At 35.5% G+C, this 20,185-nt stretch overlaps 1 protein-coding gene across 1 annotated transcript in view; it reads right to left on the reverse strand.

Moving 5' to 3' along the window:
* Positions 1 to 20,185, reverse strand: part of LUZP2 (leucine zipper protein 2) — a 266,134-nt gene that overhangs the window by 54,196 nt on the left and 191,753 nt on the right. The window contains exon 5 of the mRNA XM_064288344.1: positions 2,243 to 2,317. Within this exon, the coding sequence (XP_064144414.1) occupies positions 2,243 to 2,317 (75 nt within the window). The remainder of the gene's footprint in view (positions 1 to 2,242; positions 2,318 to 20,185) is intronic.

The following is a 20,185-nucleotide window of genomic DNA, read 5'->3' on the forward strand; positions in this document are numbered from 1 at the left end:
TTTTCAGTATGTTAACTTGATTATTTTATAGATTTCAAGTTCGGCAAATTTTTTATCCTTTCATCTTTTTTTCTTTTCCTCTATTTTAAAACATACTGATCATAGCTGACAATTTTTTAAGTACTCATTTTTTAATGCCAATAAATGAGTCAGCTCTAGGTTTGCTTGTATTGTTTGTTTTTCTCTTGTGTATTGATGAAATGGTATTGCTATTAAACATGTATAAAGTATTTATATTATGTGCTAGATATTCTATATGAATTAACTATTCATTCCCCAGGTTATATTTTCAATGAGAGCCTCTACCTTGTTACTGTTAGGCAGGATGAAGCTGATCACCCCAATTTAATCAGAAACTGCTCTCCATCAGAGCATGAATTGAAGTTTTAGTAAAACTCAAACTAATTCAGAATTGCCAGTATTGCTCAGGCATATACCTTCAATGCTTTTGACTGAAAATGATGTAGATTTTTTTTTGTTTCCTAAAAGTTTGAAATACTGTGGAAGATTCAGGACTTGTAGTCAGAATTTTGCATATTAACATGAGTTAGAAATTTTCTAAGGATTAGAGAATATTACATTAGATGTTTATTAAATGCGTTCTGAATGATCAAAGAAATAAATGATTTTAAAATCACTCTACCCTCTTGTTCCGAGTAAACTTAAGGAAAAAGGATATTTGTTCTCTAAAATGCTGTAAACTAGTTTAAAGATCAAAGAAAAACACAAGAGTGAGAGATATTAAGAAATTTTACAAAACACAATTATTTAGCAACAGAATAGTAATTATGAATTATATTATCAATTCCTTCCTCTATTTTACATTGTCCTTTCCATATGCCACTTCCATTTTCTCCATGTGTGTCTCAGTAGAAGAGTATTGAACTGCAAAGGTAGTCACTGAATGTGTTGTTGTTGTTGTTAGGTGTCTGTGTGTCTGTGGTTAAGTCAGTTTCAAATCATAGCGACCCTATGTACAACAGAATGAAACGCTGTCCAGTTCTGTGCCATCCTCACAATCTTTTTAATGGTTGAGCCAATTGCTGCAGTCACTGTGTCAATCCATCTCATGGACTGTCTTCCTCTCTTTTACTGACCCTCTACTTTACCAAGCATTATGTCCTTCTCCAGGGACTGATTGCTCCTGATAACATGCCCAATGTATGTGAGACGTAGTCTCACCATCCTCATGTCTAAGGAGCCTTCTGGTTGTACTTCGTCCAAGACAGATTTGTTTGTTCTTTTGGCAGACCACGGTATATTCAATATTCTCTGCCAACACCATAAATCAAAGGTGTCGATCTTCTGTCTTCCTTATTCACTGTTCAGCTTTCACATGCATATGAGGCAATTGTAAACATAATGGATTGGGACAGGTGCACCTTAGTCCTTAAGGTGATGTCTTTGCTTTTTAATACTTTCAAGAAGTCTTTTGCGGCAGATTTGCCCAATGCAATGCATCATTTGATTTCTTGACTGCTGCTTCCATGGGAGTTGGTTGTGGATCCAAGTAACATGAAGTCCTTGAAATCACTGGATGGGAGTTGTGGTATATCCTGAGCATGTATAGTTATAGTACATAAGAGATTAAGAAAACCAAAAAGAAATAAATGAGGCAAAATGAAGTGAAGGAAACCTTCAGGAATTAGATAATGGTGATGGTTACAAAACTCTGTGAACTTTAAAAGAGTGACTTTTATGGAATGTGAACTATATTTGAATAAAGCTGTTGTTAAAAAAACAAAACTGTCATCTCTCTCACATTATCTTTACATGACGGTCATTTAATACTGTCACCTACTCATCTATTATTTTTATACGGCAGTATCTTAAGAGAGTTATCTCCTTCTTTCAGGCCTGTATCTCCAGAACTCAAATTTAAAGCTTCTCAAATGAAAAGCACCAACGACTACTCCATTTACTTCATAACTCATTCAACCAAAGTTATGCACAGCATCTTAGTTAGCGCTTTAAAGCATGTTTATTCATAGAACTATAAAACAAATGTAGCCACAAGGCTAAAAATGAAGTCATGAACTCACAGAGACTAAATCTTGAGTCACTTTAGAAGCAAAAACAAGGAAAACAATGGATTCCAAAGGGAATACCAAACAATCATAAATTCTATATCATCTTATATATGCAGCAACTGGAATTGCATCAATAAATCATGAGAAGCAACGAGCACATCCTCACTTCTTTTCTAAAACCAAGTTGTGACGGTTCATGGGCGTAAACTTACCCTATCGAGGGCTGCTTTTTCCAACTCATTTTTGGCTACAGCCAATTTTTGCTCCAGATCAGTAAGCTGTTGGGCCTGTAGAATGAAAGAAAGGAAAATCTTTCAGTAAATTCTATAATCTCTCTTTTCTGCTTTAAGTATTTGTCATTCATTCTCTACAAATTAAAAAAAAAAATGTGCTTTTTTTTTTTTTTTTTTTACCTTGCGGGATTCATTTAGAATTATATGGTCATTTGATTAGGCTGCATGAAATGGTGTTTTCTGGATGAATAGGCACTAAATGCCTCACAGGACCAATTTGCAGTTCAAGCCACTGAAAATACTTATGATTTGAAATCTTCTGTTGTGTCTCTAGTATTCACTGTTGTTGTTGAATTTTAACTGCATAGGCTTCTCCACCCTATCATATCTCTGTACCTTTAAAAATGTCCTAACTGCGTTCTTAAAAGAGATGTGGCCCCTGACTAAGAAAATATGTATTCCAGCGCTTCCTGGCTATGTGATCTTGGGCAAAGCCCTTAACTTATTTAAACAAGAAATAACAATGATTTTCTACACCGTACTACCAAGGTTCAAATGAGGAGTGGGAAGTCTTGGAAGTCCTATTATTAGCCTGCATATGACACTCTCACCCTCTTGGTTCATTCCATTATCGTTTCATCCCTTCATCTACTGAATAATTTCCATATCCTCTACTATTCTGTGCAGTGTGCTAGGCCAGTGCACAGAATGGTAGATATAGTAAGAAAATATCCCTTAAATGATCTATAAATTTATTTACTCAATTAGTTTATTTTCCCCAGTTGATTGTGGTATCTGTCAAGAGCAAGATACTCTAATACATTTATTTTAATTTGCTGTCTTGTAGGTTATCTTAGAAAATCCTGCCATCTTATAGGTTATCAGAATTCATTTAATCATTTAAATTTCAACAAGTAGTTTTGATCTCATAATATATATCAGACACTATTCTGTGTACTGGTGGTATAATGATAAAGAAAGCAAATCCCTGTCCTCAAGGAGATTACTAATAGGTAATATTAAGAAAATAAAGCTGGAGGAGGGAATAGAGCATGTAGAAGGGAGGTTGTGTTAATGACTCAGATCTCAACTTCTTCATCTTCCTTCTTATTAATCTGCATATTTGGCCATGTGACTTTATAGTTCCTCTCATCAAGAGGTAAAGTATATTTAACTTGCTTTTGATTCTGATTTTCTCTATGTAACTTTATTTGGCCAATGAGATGCAAAAAATTCTTATGAAATTGGCCTTGTTCTCTTGCTATCCTGCCATCACCATGAGAATGAAATGACTGAGCTAACCTGCTGAAACGGAGCTGCCTCAGCTAAGCTGCTGTGGCTGAGCTTAATTTAGAGAAGAGCCCATAGTCAACTTACTCATGGATAAGCAAGCCTGCATGTCTGCAAAGCTATGCATGAGTCCAGCCAAGACTACTGACTGCCAGCCAAGCCACATATGTTGTGATGTGTTAAGTTTTGCTTTTGGCCTCGGGGTTTGGCTTTATTTGTTTCACAGCAAAAGCCAATTGATATTGATATGTGTCATCAAGGGAGCTGATCTGATTAGGTGAATTTAAGCAGAGAAATAAATGATGGGAATAAGCAAATCAGGCAAAAAATTAGGGAGCTTTTTAAAACTTGAGGTAGAAATAAGCTTGGAAATTTTGAGAAAAATTAGTCGAGTGTATCCAGAGCCTATCAAGCAAGAAGACAAGTGGTAGGGAAAGAAGATAAGGAAGGGCCAAATAACAGAGTGTCTTACATACCATAGTAAAGATATTATTTTAAATCAGTTAAAAAATAGAGAAAAACTGCAAACTTCCAAAATTATATTTGTATCTCATATATCCCATTTTGCAGTTGGAAATGTTATCTTCGATTAAGACACAAGACTATATTCGTGCTTATATTTAAGCATAAATTCCCTCTTTTTTACTCTACGTGTCATAGAATTTGCATTTCTGAAGTTGCATATCACTTTCTCTCAATCTAGTTTTCTACTCTCAAGAGGCAGCAGAGCAGAGATGGCCGGAAATAAACTTTGGAGCTAAACCATTTGAGTTTGAAGACTGGCTCTTAGCCCTTACTAGTTGTAAATACCTTGGGCAAGGTTTTAACCACTGCATGCCTCAGTTTCCTTTTCTGTAAAAATGGGGATAATAAAGTATCAACTTCAGAGTATTGTTAGAAGGGAGAAATTAGTTAATATCTACAAAACACTTAGAACAGTACCAAGCAAATTGTTAGCATATAAATGTTTGATAAGTAATATAAACATAGTTTTGTTGTTGTTTTTTATTTGTTTTGTTCTGTTTTTAACCTGGAACTTCAACAACATTAAATGAGCCAATATGGCAATTTGGGAAACTTGTATCAGGGGAAGAAGAATAGATTACAAGAGGAATAGCAAATATGTTTTTAAAAGCTATGCAGCTAAGAGCTCCAGGATTTCAATTGTTTAAATCTTCTAGGAACTCAGTGAAGCCAGGATAAATCAGCCAAGAGATCTTGAGGGATAGATGTTAAACAAAGGGTATGGAGAAGCAATCATTGAAACTGAAGATACTGTTCCATATTGTGATATACTTTGGTTCTAGTCTTGAAAGGATCAGCTTCTGGACTAATTTATGCATATCCATTGCCCGTGAGTTGATTCTGACAGCGACCCTACAGGGCAGAGTAGAACTGCTTCATAGGGTTTCAAGGCTATAAATCTTTATGGAAGAAGACAGCCATATCTTTTTTGCATGGAATGCTGGTGATCTTTCAGTAAACAGCTGAGTGCTTAACCGTTGCGACACTGGGGCTCCTTAACTCTTACATAAAAACCTGTTGCCGGTGAGTCAACTCTGACTCATAACCACCCTATAGGACAGAGTAGAACTGCCCCAGAGGGTTTCCATGGAGTGGCTGGTGGATTTGAACTGCTGACTTTTTGGTTAGCAGCCAAGTTCTTAGCCACAGTGCCACCAGTGGTTAAGTGCACATAAAATTATATACCAGAAAACTGCGGCTGGGTGTTAAACCATCACAAGATCTGTGGAAGATGGGGAATTTTACCAGACAGTGAATTTTGTTTTTGGTCAATAAAGTTAAATTGAGAAAATGCAGTCTTGTGAAATAAAGCACAGGATTACTTGAGAGGATTTAGGGATAATTCTAGAATAGCTTTCCTTCACATTCAATTATTGAATAAATATTCATGAAGTGTTAAATTCCTCTCAGTCTATGAGACATAAACTGAGAATATAAGGATGGAAATATACGTTCCCTGTCTTGTAGTACTTGTAAACTATAAACTTATAATACTTATAGTACAGTGTACTTAGGTGTTCAGAGGAGGAAGAACAAACATGCAAAGTTAAAATCACAACATAAGATTCTAACTGCTGAACTGGAGGTGTGTATAAGCTGCAACTGAGAGAACAGGATTCCTCAACGTGGTCTGAGAAGTCAGGGAAGATGTTTTCTTCCCAATTAAAGTAACGCCCCAAAACTACATTTAATTTCTTGTATGTGTGTATTTTGTCATTTGAGTTTCCTAACATGTTTGAAAGGTTAAGTCCATATTATAAATCTCAATTTATTTTATTAAAAATTTATGGAGCTTCAGAGATCTGTGTTTTTATAAGTTGTGAAATGGTGGAAACTACAGCTTTACAACTAGAGCTCCTGGTGCTGCTTTGTGCTGTTTTTCTCAAGTTTACACCTTAAACTGAGCAAGATTATGAAGAATGAGACCATCCTTTTGTTTTTATTTTTCCTTTCTGAGAAGCTTGAAAGTATAGCTGGGCTGGATGGAGCAGGAAGAAATTACACAATGCCAGAAAGTTAACCTTCACCTGAAATTTTAATGAATCATTGTACAGAATTGTGTTGGATGACTAAACCTGCAAGATGCTAACTCATCATTAGGGTTCTGCTCCAATATTTCTGAAAAACCCATTGACACAATTTATTTTTTAATTCCTTCTTCATTTCCTTCCATTTCTATGTGAGAATATTTAGCTGTCCTCTTTTTCATTTTTCTTCTGAATCATTCTGAAGTTTATGGACTATAAAAATATGTATACCCTACCTTCTTCTAAAAAGAACTGAGATGATTTTCATGCTAAAAATAATAAAGTATTAAACATAAAGCATATCAGGTCAGGGAAACATATATGGTAATAAGGTTGTGACTGGGGTGTGGAGGCAGAGGCAGGGTAGTGATGGCAGAACAGGGCACTGCAATGAGGTCTTCAGGTTCTATTCATTTCTCTTGGCTAAGCTGTAAATTTTGCTCCAAGTCTTCTGGCATCCAGGTGTAAACAGAAATGCTGTTGGCTCCACAATTCTCATTATCAAGGATTAGTAAACATACCAGAGACACAGAAGGTGTAAGACTTTTCCAAACATTAAGTTCTAAAATAAAATTCTGAAGAGCAAAGTTTGTTTTTCAGCCTGGAGAACCAATTTTTTCAGGAGCCAAGAAAATGTAATATAAATTCATGTTTTATCACAAACCAAGGCTAATACAAGAGTAGTTCAATGTTTTCTTTCCTCTTTTTTTCTTTTTTCCCCCCACCAAGACACAGAAAGCAAGCTGAAGCAGTCAGAAGCTTGACTTCTTACCTAGGCCATGCACAGTAATTCCACTCTGTCTCACCCACTCTAGAAAATGGGTTGAAATAGAAGTGAGTGAGAAACAAACTTATACTCCCAAGCTACAAGGGACTAGAACAGTTTTCTCATCGTTGAGTTTTAACTGTTAGTAGCACCTTACACACAATGAATAAATGACATTTAAAAAATAAAATCTCTGACTATATTCGACTAAATTGAGAGATGTGAAGATCAGCAGAGTCTTTGCCTAAAGACTCAGCTATTTCACCTTCTGATAAAACATAAGAAAAGAAGCAATTCAAATGTGTCTGGATAACGGTGTTCAGACAGATTCTCTTCAGACACAAACCATGGCTTGAAAAGACTGAACTGGCAACTCTCCCACCTAAGGCCAGATAAGGGAAGTGTTTTTTTATACAGCAGACTCTGAATATGGAATTGAGAACAGAGCCTCCTCTTGGCGTTTTGGTTACTGCAGAGTTAAAATAAACAACTATACGATTTGATTTCCCCAAAGTCAGAAGAAGAATACTGTGACATATTTATTGAAAACCAAGTCCTCAGTGAGAGCTATAATGGCTGTCTTTAGGGACCTGGCAGTAAGGCAGACTTTGTAATCGGCCTGTGGCATCAGTGAAACACGGTCAGAAAACATAATAAGACTTCCAACAAAGGCTTTGCTACTTGGGCTGTTAATAATAGGTCACTTGCTGCACATTTTGGAACCAATAGCAACACGCAGGTGTGTTCCAGCACATGATGCAGAATTACGAGCAGTGGATACAGGAGAAGATCCGTTGGGGCATGGGGAGAAAACAGTAGAAATTCTACACTCTAATTCTAAATTCAAATATTCTAAAATATGTTACATTATAAAATACTCTGCATTCTACATTCTTTATAATAAAATATCTCATAGTTTAATATATAAAAATATTAAAACATTTATGTATGCTCTTAATTCCATAATTTCCCTCCATTTTTGGCTATGTTTATAATGTATATAATATGGCCTTTGAGTAATAATTGCTACAACAACAGACTAAACTTTCGAAGTTATTTTAGATATATAGATATGTATATACTTAATGTCATATGTATACGTTTAATTTTCACAACTATTTTAATTGCTAAGTAGAATTATTTTCATCCTTTTCAAACTGAGACATGGATTGGTTAAATATCTTGCCCAAGATCACACAACTGGGAAATAGCAGATCTGGAATACTCCACTGCTGTTGAGTTGATTCTGACTCATAGCGAACCTATAGGACAGAATAGAACTGCCCTGTAGAGTTTTCAAGGAGTGCCTGGTGAATTCGAACTGCCGACCTCTTGGTTAGCCGCTGTAGCACTTAACCACTATGCCACCAGGGTTTCCAAATCTGGAATAGCAGATCTAAATCTTGAATTTTCTCCAGACAGTCTGGATCCATAGCTGGTCCTCCTGACCACTATAGTAACTTCAGGTTCCTAAGATTATTCATCTAATAAGGACAATGGATTCATGAACAGAGATATTCTCAAGTACTTTTTTAGGTAGTTGGTGAAATGATAATGATAGGATTTAATTTTTATACTTGGTCGATTATTGTGTATACAAAGCATATACTTAACTTGTTAATAGCACTAAAGGAGAAGCTGTGGAAAATACCTGAGAGAGATAACATATACCAACACCATTACCCTTCCTCTCATCTCTACTTCCCATTTTACTACATATTTAAAAAAGCAGATAGTCAACAATCTCTTCCTGCTTCTATTCATCGCCTTCCCCATCCCAAAAAAAGAGTAGAAAGTTGTAGTATCAAGATTAACGATGGCCATCAGATTCATTGATGGCTCACATCAACATTGTAAACATTGTAAACTTGGGAGTAACGCTGAGAAAGAAACTGAGCCTTGAATTACTAACATATGCACAAAGACCAAATTTTGATCCCAAATTACACAGGCATTATTTAGCATAACATCTGGTTATAAGTACAATTAAAAGTGAATTTAAATAAGCCAAAGTTATAAAGTTAAATAAACCTTTCTTTTGAAAATAAGAGCAGACATATATAATTCATCTTGGGTTTACGTTTTAAAAAAAGAAGTCTCATATTTTCATCATATGTGTATATATGCATGTGGCACTTATGGTCACTTAATGAAAATATACCATAATGGATGATATTAATCATGTCTTTGATATTGATCCCCTTTCTTCCTTCAAGAACACCCAGATTTAGGGAGGACCTGTATCACTTTCTTTCTTGGACATATATTTTGGGTGAGGCCAACTCAATCCTCAATTTTAGGGATGGGGCTGTAATTTCTTAAAGCAATCAGTCTATCTGAACTATCTAGAAACAATGAGAGAAACTGGGTTTAGGCATCTAATTAACTTCAGGCAATATGCAAGAACGTATTTATTGGTAGCTTCTAGGATAGAAGCTATCTCTCTTCGCCATCTGTGCAAACATAAAGGATATTCTTTCTTTCCTTCTTGGTGTAGTGTACAGTATGAGGATATAGTTGTCTAACCTCTAAAGAGTATTATTGTAAATATTACTTCTGGAATAAAAAAGAGCAACATGAGATTAAAATTTTCCTATGGAGGAAAATGGAAATCCTGGTGGTGTAGTGGTTAAGTACTACAGCTGCTAACCAAAAGGTCAGCAGTTTGAATCCACCAGGCGCTTCTTGGAAACTCATTGGGGCAGTTCTAATCCGACCTACAGGGTCGCTATGAGTTGGAATTGACTCAATGGAAAAGGGTTTAGTTTGGTTTTTATGGAGGAAAACAGAGCCTAGAAAACAGCTAACAAATGTATACTAGAAAATGGTGACTTAGAAAACCTCTGGATCAAACCACACCTAAACCACAGAGCCTTTTATTTTTTGGTTACTGTTCCTTTTTTTTTTTCTTCCTTGATTCAGTTTTGTTAAGATATTTATATTGTGTTACTCAGAAATAAAATATTCATAACTTCCACTGTAGACAAGACAGAGTAACAAGTATTAGACTAGCTCTCTCCCTGTAAACAAGTATAAGCCAACTGTTCTCTGCCCTAACAAAGTATAAAGCCATCCCTACATGAGATAAAAACGGTTAATCAGTATTTTAACTTCAAGATAGAACAAAATTCAATGATCTTTAGAAGTTAACAAAATCTAGAGTTTCTATAACATATTAATCACAATGCACAAAATAAAAACTTAGATATTCAAAGAAATGGACTATATGACCTGTAGTAAAACAAATGAGTAAACAATGGTAAACAATCTCTAGGTGGCTCGTATGTTGAACTAAGCAGAAAAATACTTTAAAGACATCTATTAAAAATATGACCAAAAGCTTAAATGTGTTCCTAATGAGTGAAGAGAGAGTTAATTTCAGCAGAAAAAAGTGGTATTATAAAAAAGAATCAAATAAAATTCTATAAAGAAAAAATTAATTGAGCCAATAAGAAATAAAGATGGCAGAAGAGTCACTAAATATGGACAGATCAAAATAAATAATTTATTTTTATAAACACTGAGAAGAAATGTATGAAGAAACATGAAAAAGGGCCTCATAGATCTTTGGAATAATATTAAACACTCCAATATATGTGAATTGTTGTGTCAGAAGAAGAGAGTGAAAAATGAGAAAAAAAATAAATTCAAAATTGAGTATATGAATAGTCCTACTTAGATGAAAAAAAATTACTACAGACTCAAGAAGTACAGAAATCCTCAATCAGAATAAATAAAAAGAAACTTACTCCTAAGTAGATCATTGTAAAACTTTTGAGGACCAAATATTTAAAAAAAAAAAAAGGCTTTTAAAACCAGCTGGAGAAAAAAGAAAAAATAATATATACAAAATAGCAATGATATAAAATGATTTCACAGAAAAAACTGAAGCCTTAAGACAATAGATTGATATTTCTAAAGTACTGAAGTAAAAAAAAAAAAAGTCATCTCCAATAAAAACATCCTTGAGAACAAACAGTGAAATGAATAAAAAAATGAAACAAAAGCTGAGAAAAATGTTACAAGCAGACTTAACTCGTCTAGGAAAGAAAATATTCAATATTCTTAAGATGTTCATTCTCCTTAATCTATTGTAAAAATTTAAACCAAATTAAAATTCCAGCAGAATTTTTAAATAAGTTTTCTAAGCTGATTCTAAAATGTATATCAAAATGAAACTTACTCAGAATTTAAATAAAAACTAGATGGAAGGTCTTTTGCTATCTAATTTCAAGACTAACTTTAAAGTTGTATTTATAAAGACAGTGTGGTATTGGCATTAGCATAGCCGTGTGCAACAATAGATAGATATAGATGTAAAGATAGAGACAGGGATGTATATATACATAAAGATTATTCCACCTTGACTTTTTCCTCATGCTAGTCTCAAAAGATAATTTGAAATGAATCCTATATCTAAATGTACAAGTTAAAAATATATAACTTTTTGGAAAAAAAAATAAAAGAAAATCCTTGTGATTTTGAGATCGGCAAAGACATTCTTAGATAAAACAAAAAAAACCTAAGGAAAAAAAGAAAAAGAAATGATAAATTAGACTTTATCAAATTTAAAATGTTTGTTCTTCAATAGACACTATTAAGAAAAAGAAAAGCCCAGTCAAAGATTGGAAGAAAGTATTAGGAAAATATGTATCAGACACAGAACTTGTAAGGAAATATATAAAAACAATTTAAAATTCAATAAGAAGACAAACAACCAATTAAAAATTGGTCAAAGGATTGAACAGACTGATACACAAATAGCCAATAAACTCATGAGAACATATTCAACATCATTAATTATCAGGGAAAAGCAATTAAAACCACGATAAATAACATTTTCCTTCCCCCTAAAGACCATTAACCATAATATCTTGGATTATCACCAACACTCTCCAAAAATAATTCCAAGAATGACGGAACATTTATCAGTCAGAGTTGCTGCAGAAACTTTGATATTCACTATGTTACTTCAGATTTTTTGTCTGTAAGATAAGTACTTTGGACTAGATTATTCTTAAGGACTCTTCTAGATAAATGAGTTCATGATTCCTTGGATGCTTTCTGTGTTGTTATTGTTGTTAGGTGCTGTCTAGTCAGATCCAATTCATAACAACCCTATGTACAACAGAAGGAAACATTGCCTGGTCCAGGGCCATCCTCACAATCATTGTTATATTTGAGCCCATCGTAGCAGTCACTGCATCAATCCATCCTGTTGACGGTCTTCCTCTTTTTCACTGATCCTCTACTTTCCTAAGCCTGATGCCCTTCTCCAGGGACTGGTCCCTGCTGATAACATGGCCAAAGTACTTGAGAAAAAGTCTTGACGTCTTTGCTTCCAAGGAGCACTTTGGCCATACTTCTAAGGCAGATTTGTTCATTCTTCTGGCAATCTGCGGTATATTCAAAATTCTTGGCCAACACAATAATTCAAAGGCATTGATTCTTCTTTGGTATTTCTTATTCTTTGTCCAGCTTTCCCATGCATATGAGGAAATTGAAAATATCATGGGTCAAGGGCATCTTAGTACTGAAAGAAATATCTTTGTTTTTAACACTTTAAAGAGGTCTTTTGCACCAGATTAGCCCACTGCAACACCTCCTTTGGTTTCCTGACCACCACTACGCCAATGGGCTTTGATTGTGAATCTAAGTAAAATGAAATTCTCGACAACTTCAATCTTTTCTCCATTTATCATGATGTCGCTTATTGGTCCAGTTGTGAGGATTTTTGTTTTCTTTATGTTGAGGTGTATTTCATGCTGAAGGCTGTAGCCTGTGATCTTCATCAGTAAGTGCTTCAAGTCCTCTTCACTTTCAGCAAGCAGGGTTGTGTCATCTGCATAACGGAGGTTGTTAATGAGTCTTCCTCCAATTCTGATGCCACTTTCTTCTTCATATAGACCAGTTTCTTGGATTATTTGCTCAGCATATAAATTGAATACATATGGTGAAAGGGTACTATCCTAACACACATCTCTCCTGACTTTAAACCGTGTAGCATTTCCTTGTTCTGCTTCAAGGATGGTCTCTTGGTCTATGTAACAGGTTCCTTTTGAGCATAATTAAGTGTTCTGGAATTTCTGTTCTTGGTAACGTCATTCATAATTTGCTATGATCCACATAGAAAAATGCCTTTGTATAACCAATGAAGCACAGATAAATATCTTTCTGGTATTTTCAGCCAGGATTCATCTAATATAAACAGTGGTATCCGTCATTCCATGTTCTTTTTTGAATCCAGCTTGAATTTCTGGCAGTTCTTTGTGGATGTACTGCTGCAACCATTTTTGAATGACCTTCAGCAAAATTTTACTTGTGCACGATATTAATGATATTGTTGGATAATTTCTGCATTTTATTGAATCACTTTTCTTTGGAATGGTCACAAATACGGATCCCTTCCAGTTGGTTGGCTAGGAAGCTGTCTTCCAATTTTTTTTTTACATAGACGAGTGAACAGCTCCAGCTCTGCACCTTTTTGTTGAAACTTGTCAATTGTTATTGTGTCAATTTCTGGAGCCTTGTTTTTTGCATTCCCTTGAGTGCAGCTTGGACTTTTTCCTTTCAGTACCATTAGTTCTTGATTATATGCTGAATGGCTGAATGCTGACCAATTATGTTTGGTACAGTGACTTTGTGTAATCATTCCCTTTTCTTTGGATGCTTCCTGCATTGATTAATATTTTCCTTGTGGAATCCTTCAATATTGCAACTCAATGCTTACATTTTTTCTCCAGTTTCTTCAGTATAAGAAATGCTGAATGTGTTCTTCCCTTTTGGTTTTCTAACTCTGGGTCTTTGCACATTTCATTGTAACACTTTGTCTTCTCCAGCCATCTTTTAAAATTTTGTGTTCAGTTCTTTTACTTCAATATTTCTTCCTTTTGCTTTAGTTATTCTACCTTCAAGATCAGGCTTCAGAGTCTCTTCTGACATATATTTTGGCCTTTTATTTCTTTCCTATCTTTTTAAGGACATTTTGTTCCTTCACGTATGATGTCCTTGATGTCATTCCACAACTCATATGGTCTTCTGTCATTAGTATGCAAAGAGACAAATCTATTCTTGAGATGGTCTGTAAGTCAGGTGGGATATACTCAAGGTCCCACTTTGGCTCAGGTGAGCTTTCTCTGACTTTCTTCTGCTTCAACTTTAACTTGCATATGAGCAATTGATTGACCGTTCCACAGTCGGCCTCTGGCCTTGTTCTGACTGATGACATTGAGCTTTTCCATCATCTCTTTCCACAGATGGAGTGGATTTGATTCTTGTGTATTCCATCTGGCAATGTCCATGTGTATAATCATCTACGATGTTGAAAAATGGTATTTGCAATGAAGAAGTCGTTGGTCTTTAAAATTTTATCACATGATCTCCAGCATCATTTCTATCACCAAGGCCATATTTTCCAACTACTGTTCCTTCTTCTTTGTTTCTAACTTTCACATTCCAATCACCAGTAATTTTCAATGCATCTTGATTACACATTTGCTTAATTCCATACTGCAGAAATTGGTAAAACTCTTCAATTTCCTCATCTTTGGCATTAGTGGTTGGTATGTAAATTTGAATAATATTCACATTAACAGGTCTTCCTTGTAGGTGTATGAATATTATCACTAACAGTGTACTTCATGATAGATCTTGAAATGTTCTTTTTGGTAATAAATGCAATGCCATTCTTCTTTGATTTGTCATACATGGCATAGTAGACCATATGATTGTGTGATTTAAAATGGTCAATACCAGTTCATTTCAGCTCACTAATACCTAGGATATGGATGTTTATGCAGTCCATTTCATTTCTGATGACTTCCAGTTTTCTAAGATTCATACTTCGTACATTCCATGTTCTGATTATTAATGGATGTTTGCAGCTGTTGCTTCTCATTTTGGGTTGTACAACCTTAGCAAATGAAAATCCTGAAAGCTTGACTCCATCCGCATCATTTAGGTCAACTCTACTTTGAGTACGCAACTATTCCTCTGTTATATTTTGAGTACCTTCCAACCTGAGGGGCTTATGTTCTGGCACTATACCAGACAATGCTCAGCTGCTACTCATAAGGTTTGTACTGGTCAACTTTTTTTAGAAGTAGACTGCCAGGTCCTTCTTTCTAGTCTGTCTTAGTCTGGAAGCTCCTCTGAAACCTTTCCACCATGGGTGACCCTGCTGATATCTGAAATACTGGTGACATAGCTTCCAGCATCATAGCTACATGCTAGCCACCACACTACGACAAACCGACGTGCATGGGAATACTTTCCATGGTAATAGTTATTTCTAATTCACGCATCACAATAGCCCTAATAACCTCTACCTTCAATTTTATAACATTTACAAAAATGCGAAATCTCTTCAAAATGCTAGATATTTTAAAAATTATGTATGTGATCTTAAAGAAAAATCAAATTATGTGATCTTAGCACTATTATATTAATAATTTCAATCAGTAGAAAAGATATCTTCTAAGTTTTAGTAACCTATAACTTTTTTCTCCAAGTTGTTTTTCAACTTTATAATGTCATAATGTTCTTTCATCGAGAAATTATTGTTTCAGAAACTATAAGGAATTTATGCAGCCTTTTCGTGAGTTATTGAAGCAGGAACATATTGTTTTCAACGGTTATCAAATATTGTTGATATCCTTTCTTTGTTGGCTGAGATATTCCGCAGAAGATTTTAATGTGAATCAATGGACTTGGCAGGCCTCATATACTGCCTTCTCGTAAATTTGCATGCAAGTCTGAGGAGGCAGTTAAAGAAATGAAGCTTTCAGCAGAAAATCACTCCTTTAAAATTTATATTTATGTCAGGTGAGTTCCAGGGAACATTTAGCATACCATTCATTTTGCAAGAAATAGTTTCTTAAATATAAATGATAACTTGAATTATGTATATAAAATTGATATCAAAGGAAAATGGAGAAAATTATGTAGGCAGGGAGGAAAAGTGACAGTTTTCCTATGACAGTTGTCACAGTCAGATCATCTTGAATGCCCAGCCATTTTCCTATAGATTTTCGTTTGTTATATTTGTGTAGGAGCCCTGGTGGCATAGTGGTTAAGGGCTCGGCTGCTAACCAAAAGGTCTCCAGTTTGAATCTATCAGCTGCTTTTTGGAAAACATATAGGGTAGTCCTACTCTGTCCTATAGGTGCACTATGAGTTGGAATCGACTCAAGGGCAAGAGATTTTTTTCTGTGTTAGTGTAGGAAATCATGGTAGGACTTTCCAGACACTTGCTTGGTATCCTTTCCCTATATAGTATTTTGTTGTTGTTGTTCTTGTTAGGTGCCATGGAGCCAGTTTCAAGTCATAGCAACTCTGGGTACAACAGAAGGAAACACTGCCTGGTCCTGCCCCATACTCACAATCGTTGTTGTGCTTGAGCCCATTGTTGCAGACACTGTGTCAATCCATCTCCTTGCAGGTATTCCACTTTTTCACTGACCCTCTGCTTTACCAAGCATGATGTCCTTCTCCAGGTACTGGTCGCTTCTGATAACATATCCAATGTACATGAGATGAAGGTTTGCCATCCTTACTTGTAAGGAGCATTCTGGAGGTACTTCTTCCAAGACGGATTTGTTCAGTCTTCCGGCAGTTCATGTTATATTCAGTATTCTTTACCAACACCTTAATTTAAGGGCACCAATTCTTCTTGGGACTTCCTTGTTTATTGTTGAGCTTTCGTATGCATATGAGGTGACCGAAAATATTATGACTTTGGTCATGAGCACATTAGTCCTCAAAGTGACATCTTTGCTTTTTAACAATTTAAAGAGTTCTTTTTTTTTTTTTTTTTGCAGCAGACTTGCCCAAGGCAATGCCTTTTTTGATTTCTTGACAGCTGTTTCAATGGGCGTTGATTGCAGATCCAAGTAAAATGAAATCTTTGACAACTTCAATCTTTTTTCTGTTTATCATGATGTGCTTATTGGTCCAGTTGTGAAGATTTTTGTTTTCTGTACATTGTGGCGTAATCCACACTGAAGACTGTGGTCTTCGATTTTCATCAATAAGTGCTTCAAGTCCTCTTCACTCTTAGCAAGTAAGGTTGTGTCATCTGCATTTTGCAGGTTGTTAATGAGTCTTTCTCCAATCCTGATGCCCTGTTGTTCTTCATATACTTCAGCTTCTTGAATTAGTTGCTCAGCATACAGATTGAACAAGTACGGTGAAATGATACAGCCCTGACACACACCTTTCCTGACTTTAAACCATGCAGTATCCCCTTGTTCTTTTCAAATGACTGCCTCTTGACCTATGTACAGGTTCCTCATGTGCAAAATTAAGTGCTTTGGAATTCCCATTCTTGGCAATGTTATCCATAATTTGCTATAATCCACACAGCCGAATGCCATTGCATAGTCAATAAAACACAGGTAAACATTTTTCTGGTATTCTTTGCTTTCAACCAGGATCATCTGACATCAGCAATGATATCCCTGGTTCCAGATTCTCTTCTGAATTTGGCTTGAATTTTTGACAAGTTCCTGTGGATGTACTGCTGCAAACATTTTTGAATTATCTTCAGCAAAATTTTACTTGTTTGTGATATTAATGATATTATTTGATAATTTCTGTATTAGCTTGGAACACTTTTTTGGGAATAGCCATATAGATATAGATATACAGATATAGATCTCTTCCAGTCATTTGTCCAGGTAGCTGTCTTCCAAATTTCTTGGCATAGACCAGTGGGCACTTTCAGTGCTGCATCCATTTGTTGAAACATCTCAACTGGTATTCCATCAATTCCTGGAGCTTTGTTTTTCACCAATGCCTTCAGTGCAGCTTTGATCTCTTCTTTCAGTACCATTGGTCCCTGGTTATATGCTACCTCCTAAAATAGTTGAACATCAACCAATTCTTTTTGGTACAGTGACTCTGCACATACCTTCCATCTTCTTTGGATGCTTCCTGTGTTGTTTAATATTTTCCCCATATAATCCTTGAATATTGCAACTCGAGGCTTAAATTTTTTCTTCAGTTCTTTTAGCTTGAAAAATGCCAAGCGTGTTCTTCCCTTTTGGTTTTCTAACTCCAGGTCTTTGCACATGTCATTAAAATACTTTATTTTGTCTTCTTGAGCCACTTTTTCAAATCTGTTCAGCTCTTTTATTTCATCATCCTTCCACTGCCTTTTAGCTACTCAATGTTCAAGAGCAAGTTTTAGAGTCTTTTTAACACCCATTTTGATCTTTTCTTTATTCCCGGTCTCTTTAATGACCTTTTGCTTTTTTTCATGTATGATGCCCTTGATGTTATTCCACAGCTCATCGGGTCTTTGGTCATTAGTGTTCAGCCCCCCAAATCTATTCTTAAGGTGGTCTCCAAATTCAGGTGGAATATACTCAAGGCCATACTTCGGTTCTAGTGGACTTATTCTAATTTTCTTCAACTTGAGATTGCATGTGAGCTATTGATGGTATTTGATCAATATCTGACGGCAGAAGTTCGTAAAAATCTTCAATTTCTTCATCTTTTGTCTTAATGGTTGTTGGGTAAATTTGAATGATAGTTGCATTAACTGGTTTTCCTTGCAGGAGTCTGGATACTATCCTATCACTGACAGCATTGTACTTCAGGATAGATCTTGAAATGTTCTTTTTGATGAGGATGCAATGCCATTCCTCTGCAAGATGTCATTCCTGGAATACTAGAACATATGATTGTCTGATTCAAAATGGCCAATACCAGCCCATTTCAGCTCACTAATGCCTAGGATATCTATGTTTATGCATTCCATTTCATTTTTGACAATTTCCAATTTTCCTAGATTCATACTTCATACATTTCACATTCTGATTATTAATGGATATTTGCAGTTGTCTCTTATCATTTTGAGTCATGCCACATTGGCAAATGAATATCCCAAAAGCTTGACTCCATCCACATCATTAAGGTAGACTCTACTTTGAGGAGGCAGCTCTTCCCCAGTCATCTTTTGAGTGCCTTCCAACCTAAAGGGTTCCTCTTGCAGCACTATATTAGACAATGTTCAGCTTCTATTCATAAGGTTTTTACTGGCTAATTCTCTTCAGCAGTACATCACCAGGTCCTTCTTCCTAGTCTGTTTTAGTCTGGAAGCTCAGCTGAAACCTGTCTGCCATGGTGACCCTGATGGTATTTGAATACCAGCGGCATAGTTTCCAGCATCATAGCAGCATGCGAGCCCCCACAGCACGATAAACTGACAGACTTGTGACAAACTCATAGACTCCATTTATCATGATGTTGTTTATTGGTCCAGTTTTGAGGATTTTTGATTTCTTTATGTTGAAATTAATCCATACTGAAGGCTGTGGTCTTTGATCTTCATCAGTAAGTGCTTCAGGTCTTCTTTGCTTTCAGCAAGCAAGGTTGTGTTATCTGCATATTGTAGGTTGTTATTGAGTATTCCTCCAATCTTCATGTAGTCCAGCTTCTCAGTTTATTTGCTCACCATTCAGATTAATAAATATGGTGAAAAGAAATGACCCTGACACACATCTTTCCTGCTTTTGAACCACACAGTATCCTCTTTTTTCTGTTCAAGTGACTGCCTCTTGTTCTATGTACAGTTTCCTTATGAGCACAATTAAGTGTTCTGGAATTCCCATTCTTTGCAATGTTATCCATAATTTGCTATGTTCCACACAGTAGAATGCTTGTGCAGAATCAATAAAATATACGTAAACATCTTTCTGATATTCTTTGTTTTCAGCCAAGATCCATCTGGCATTATCAATGATATCCTTCAATCCATATCCTTGTCTAAATCTGGCTTGCATTTCTGGCAGTTCCCAGTTGATATACTACTGCAACTTTTTTTTAATTATCTTCTGCAAAATTTTACTTGTGTGTGATACTAATGATATTGTTTGATAATTTCTGCATTTTGTTGGATCATTTTTCTTTGGAATGGGCACAAATATGGATCTCTTCCAGTTGGTTAGCCAGGTAGCTGTCTTCCGAATTTCTTAGCATAGATTAGTGAGCACTTCCACTGCTGCATCTGTTTGTTGGAATGCTGTCAATTCCTGGAGACTTGTTTTTCACCAATGTCTTCAGTGCACAACTTGGACTTTTTCCTTCAGTCCATCAGTTTAAGTGTCAACCAATTCTTTTTGGTACAGGTACTCTCTGTATAGTAGGACAACAAAATTTATATTTGCATTGCATTTCATGGCTAAGGAACTCCATGTTTATTGGTGGGATTACAATTTTTTGTTTGTTTGGCTGTCAGAAGAGATATTTTGACCCAAATGGATCATATAATGTCTCGTTGACCTTTTTTACAGGTTATTGCATGAGGTATAT

Source organism: Loxodonta africana, chromosome 7 (genome assembly GCF_030014295.1).
Source record: "Loxodonta africana isolate mLoxAfr1 chromosome 7, mLoxAfr1.hap2, whole genome shotgun sequence".
Lineage (NCBI taxonomy): Eukaryota > Metazoa > Chordata > Mammalia > Proboscidea > Elephantidae > Loxodonta > Loxodonta africana.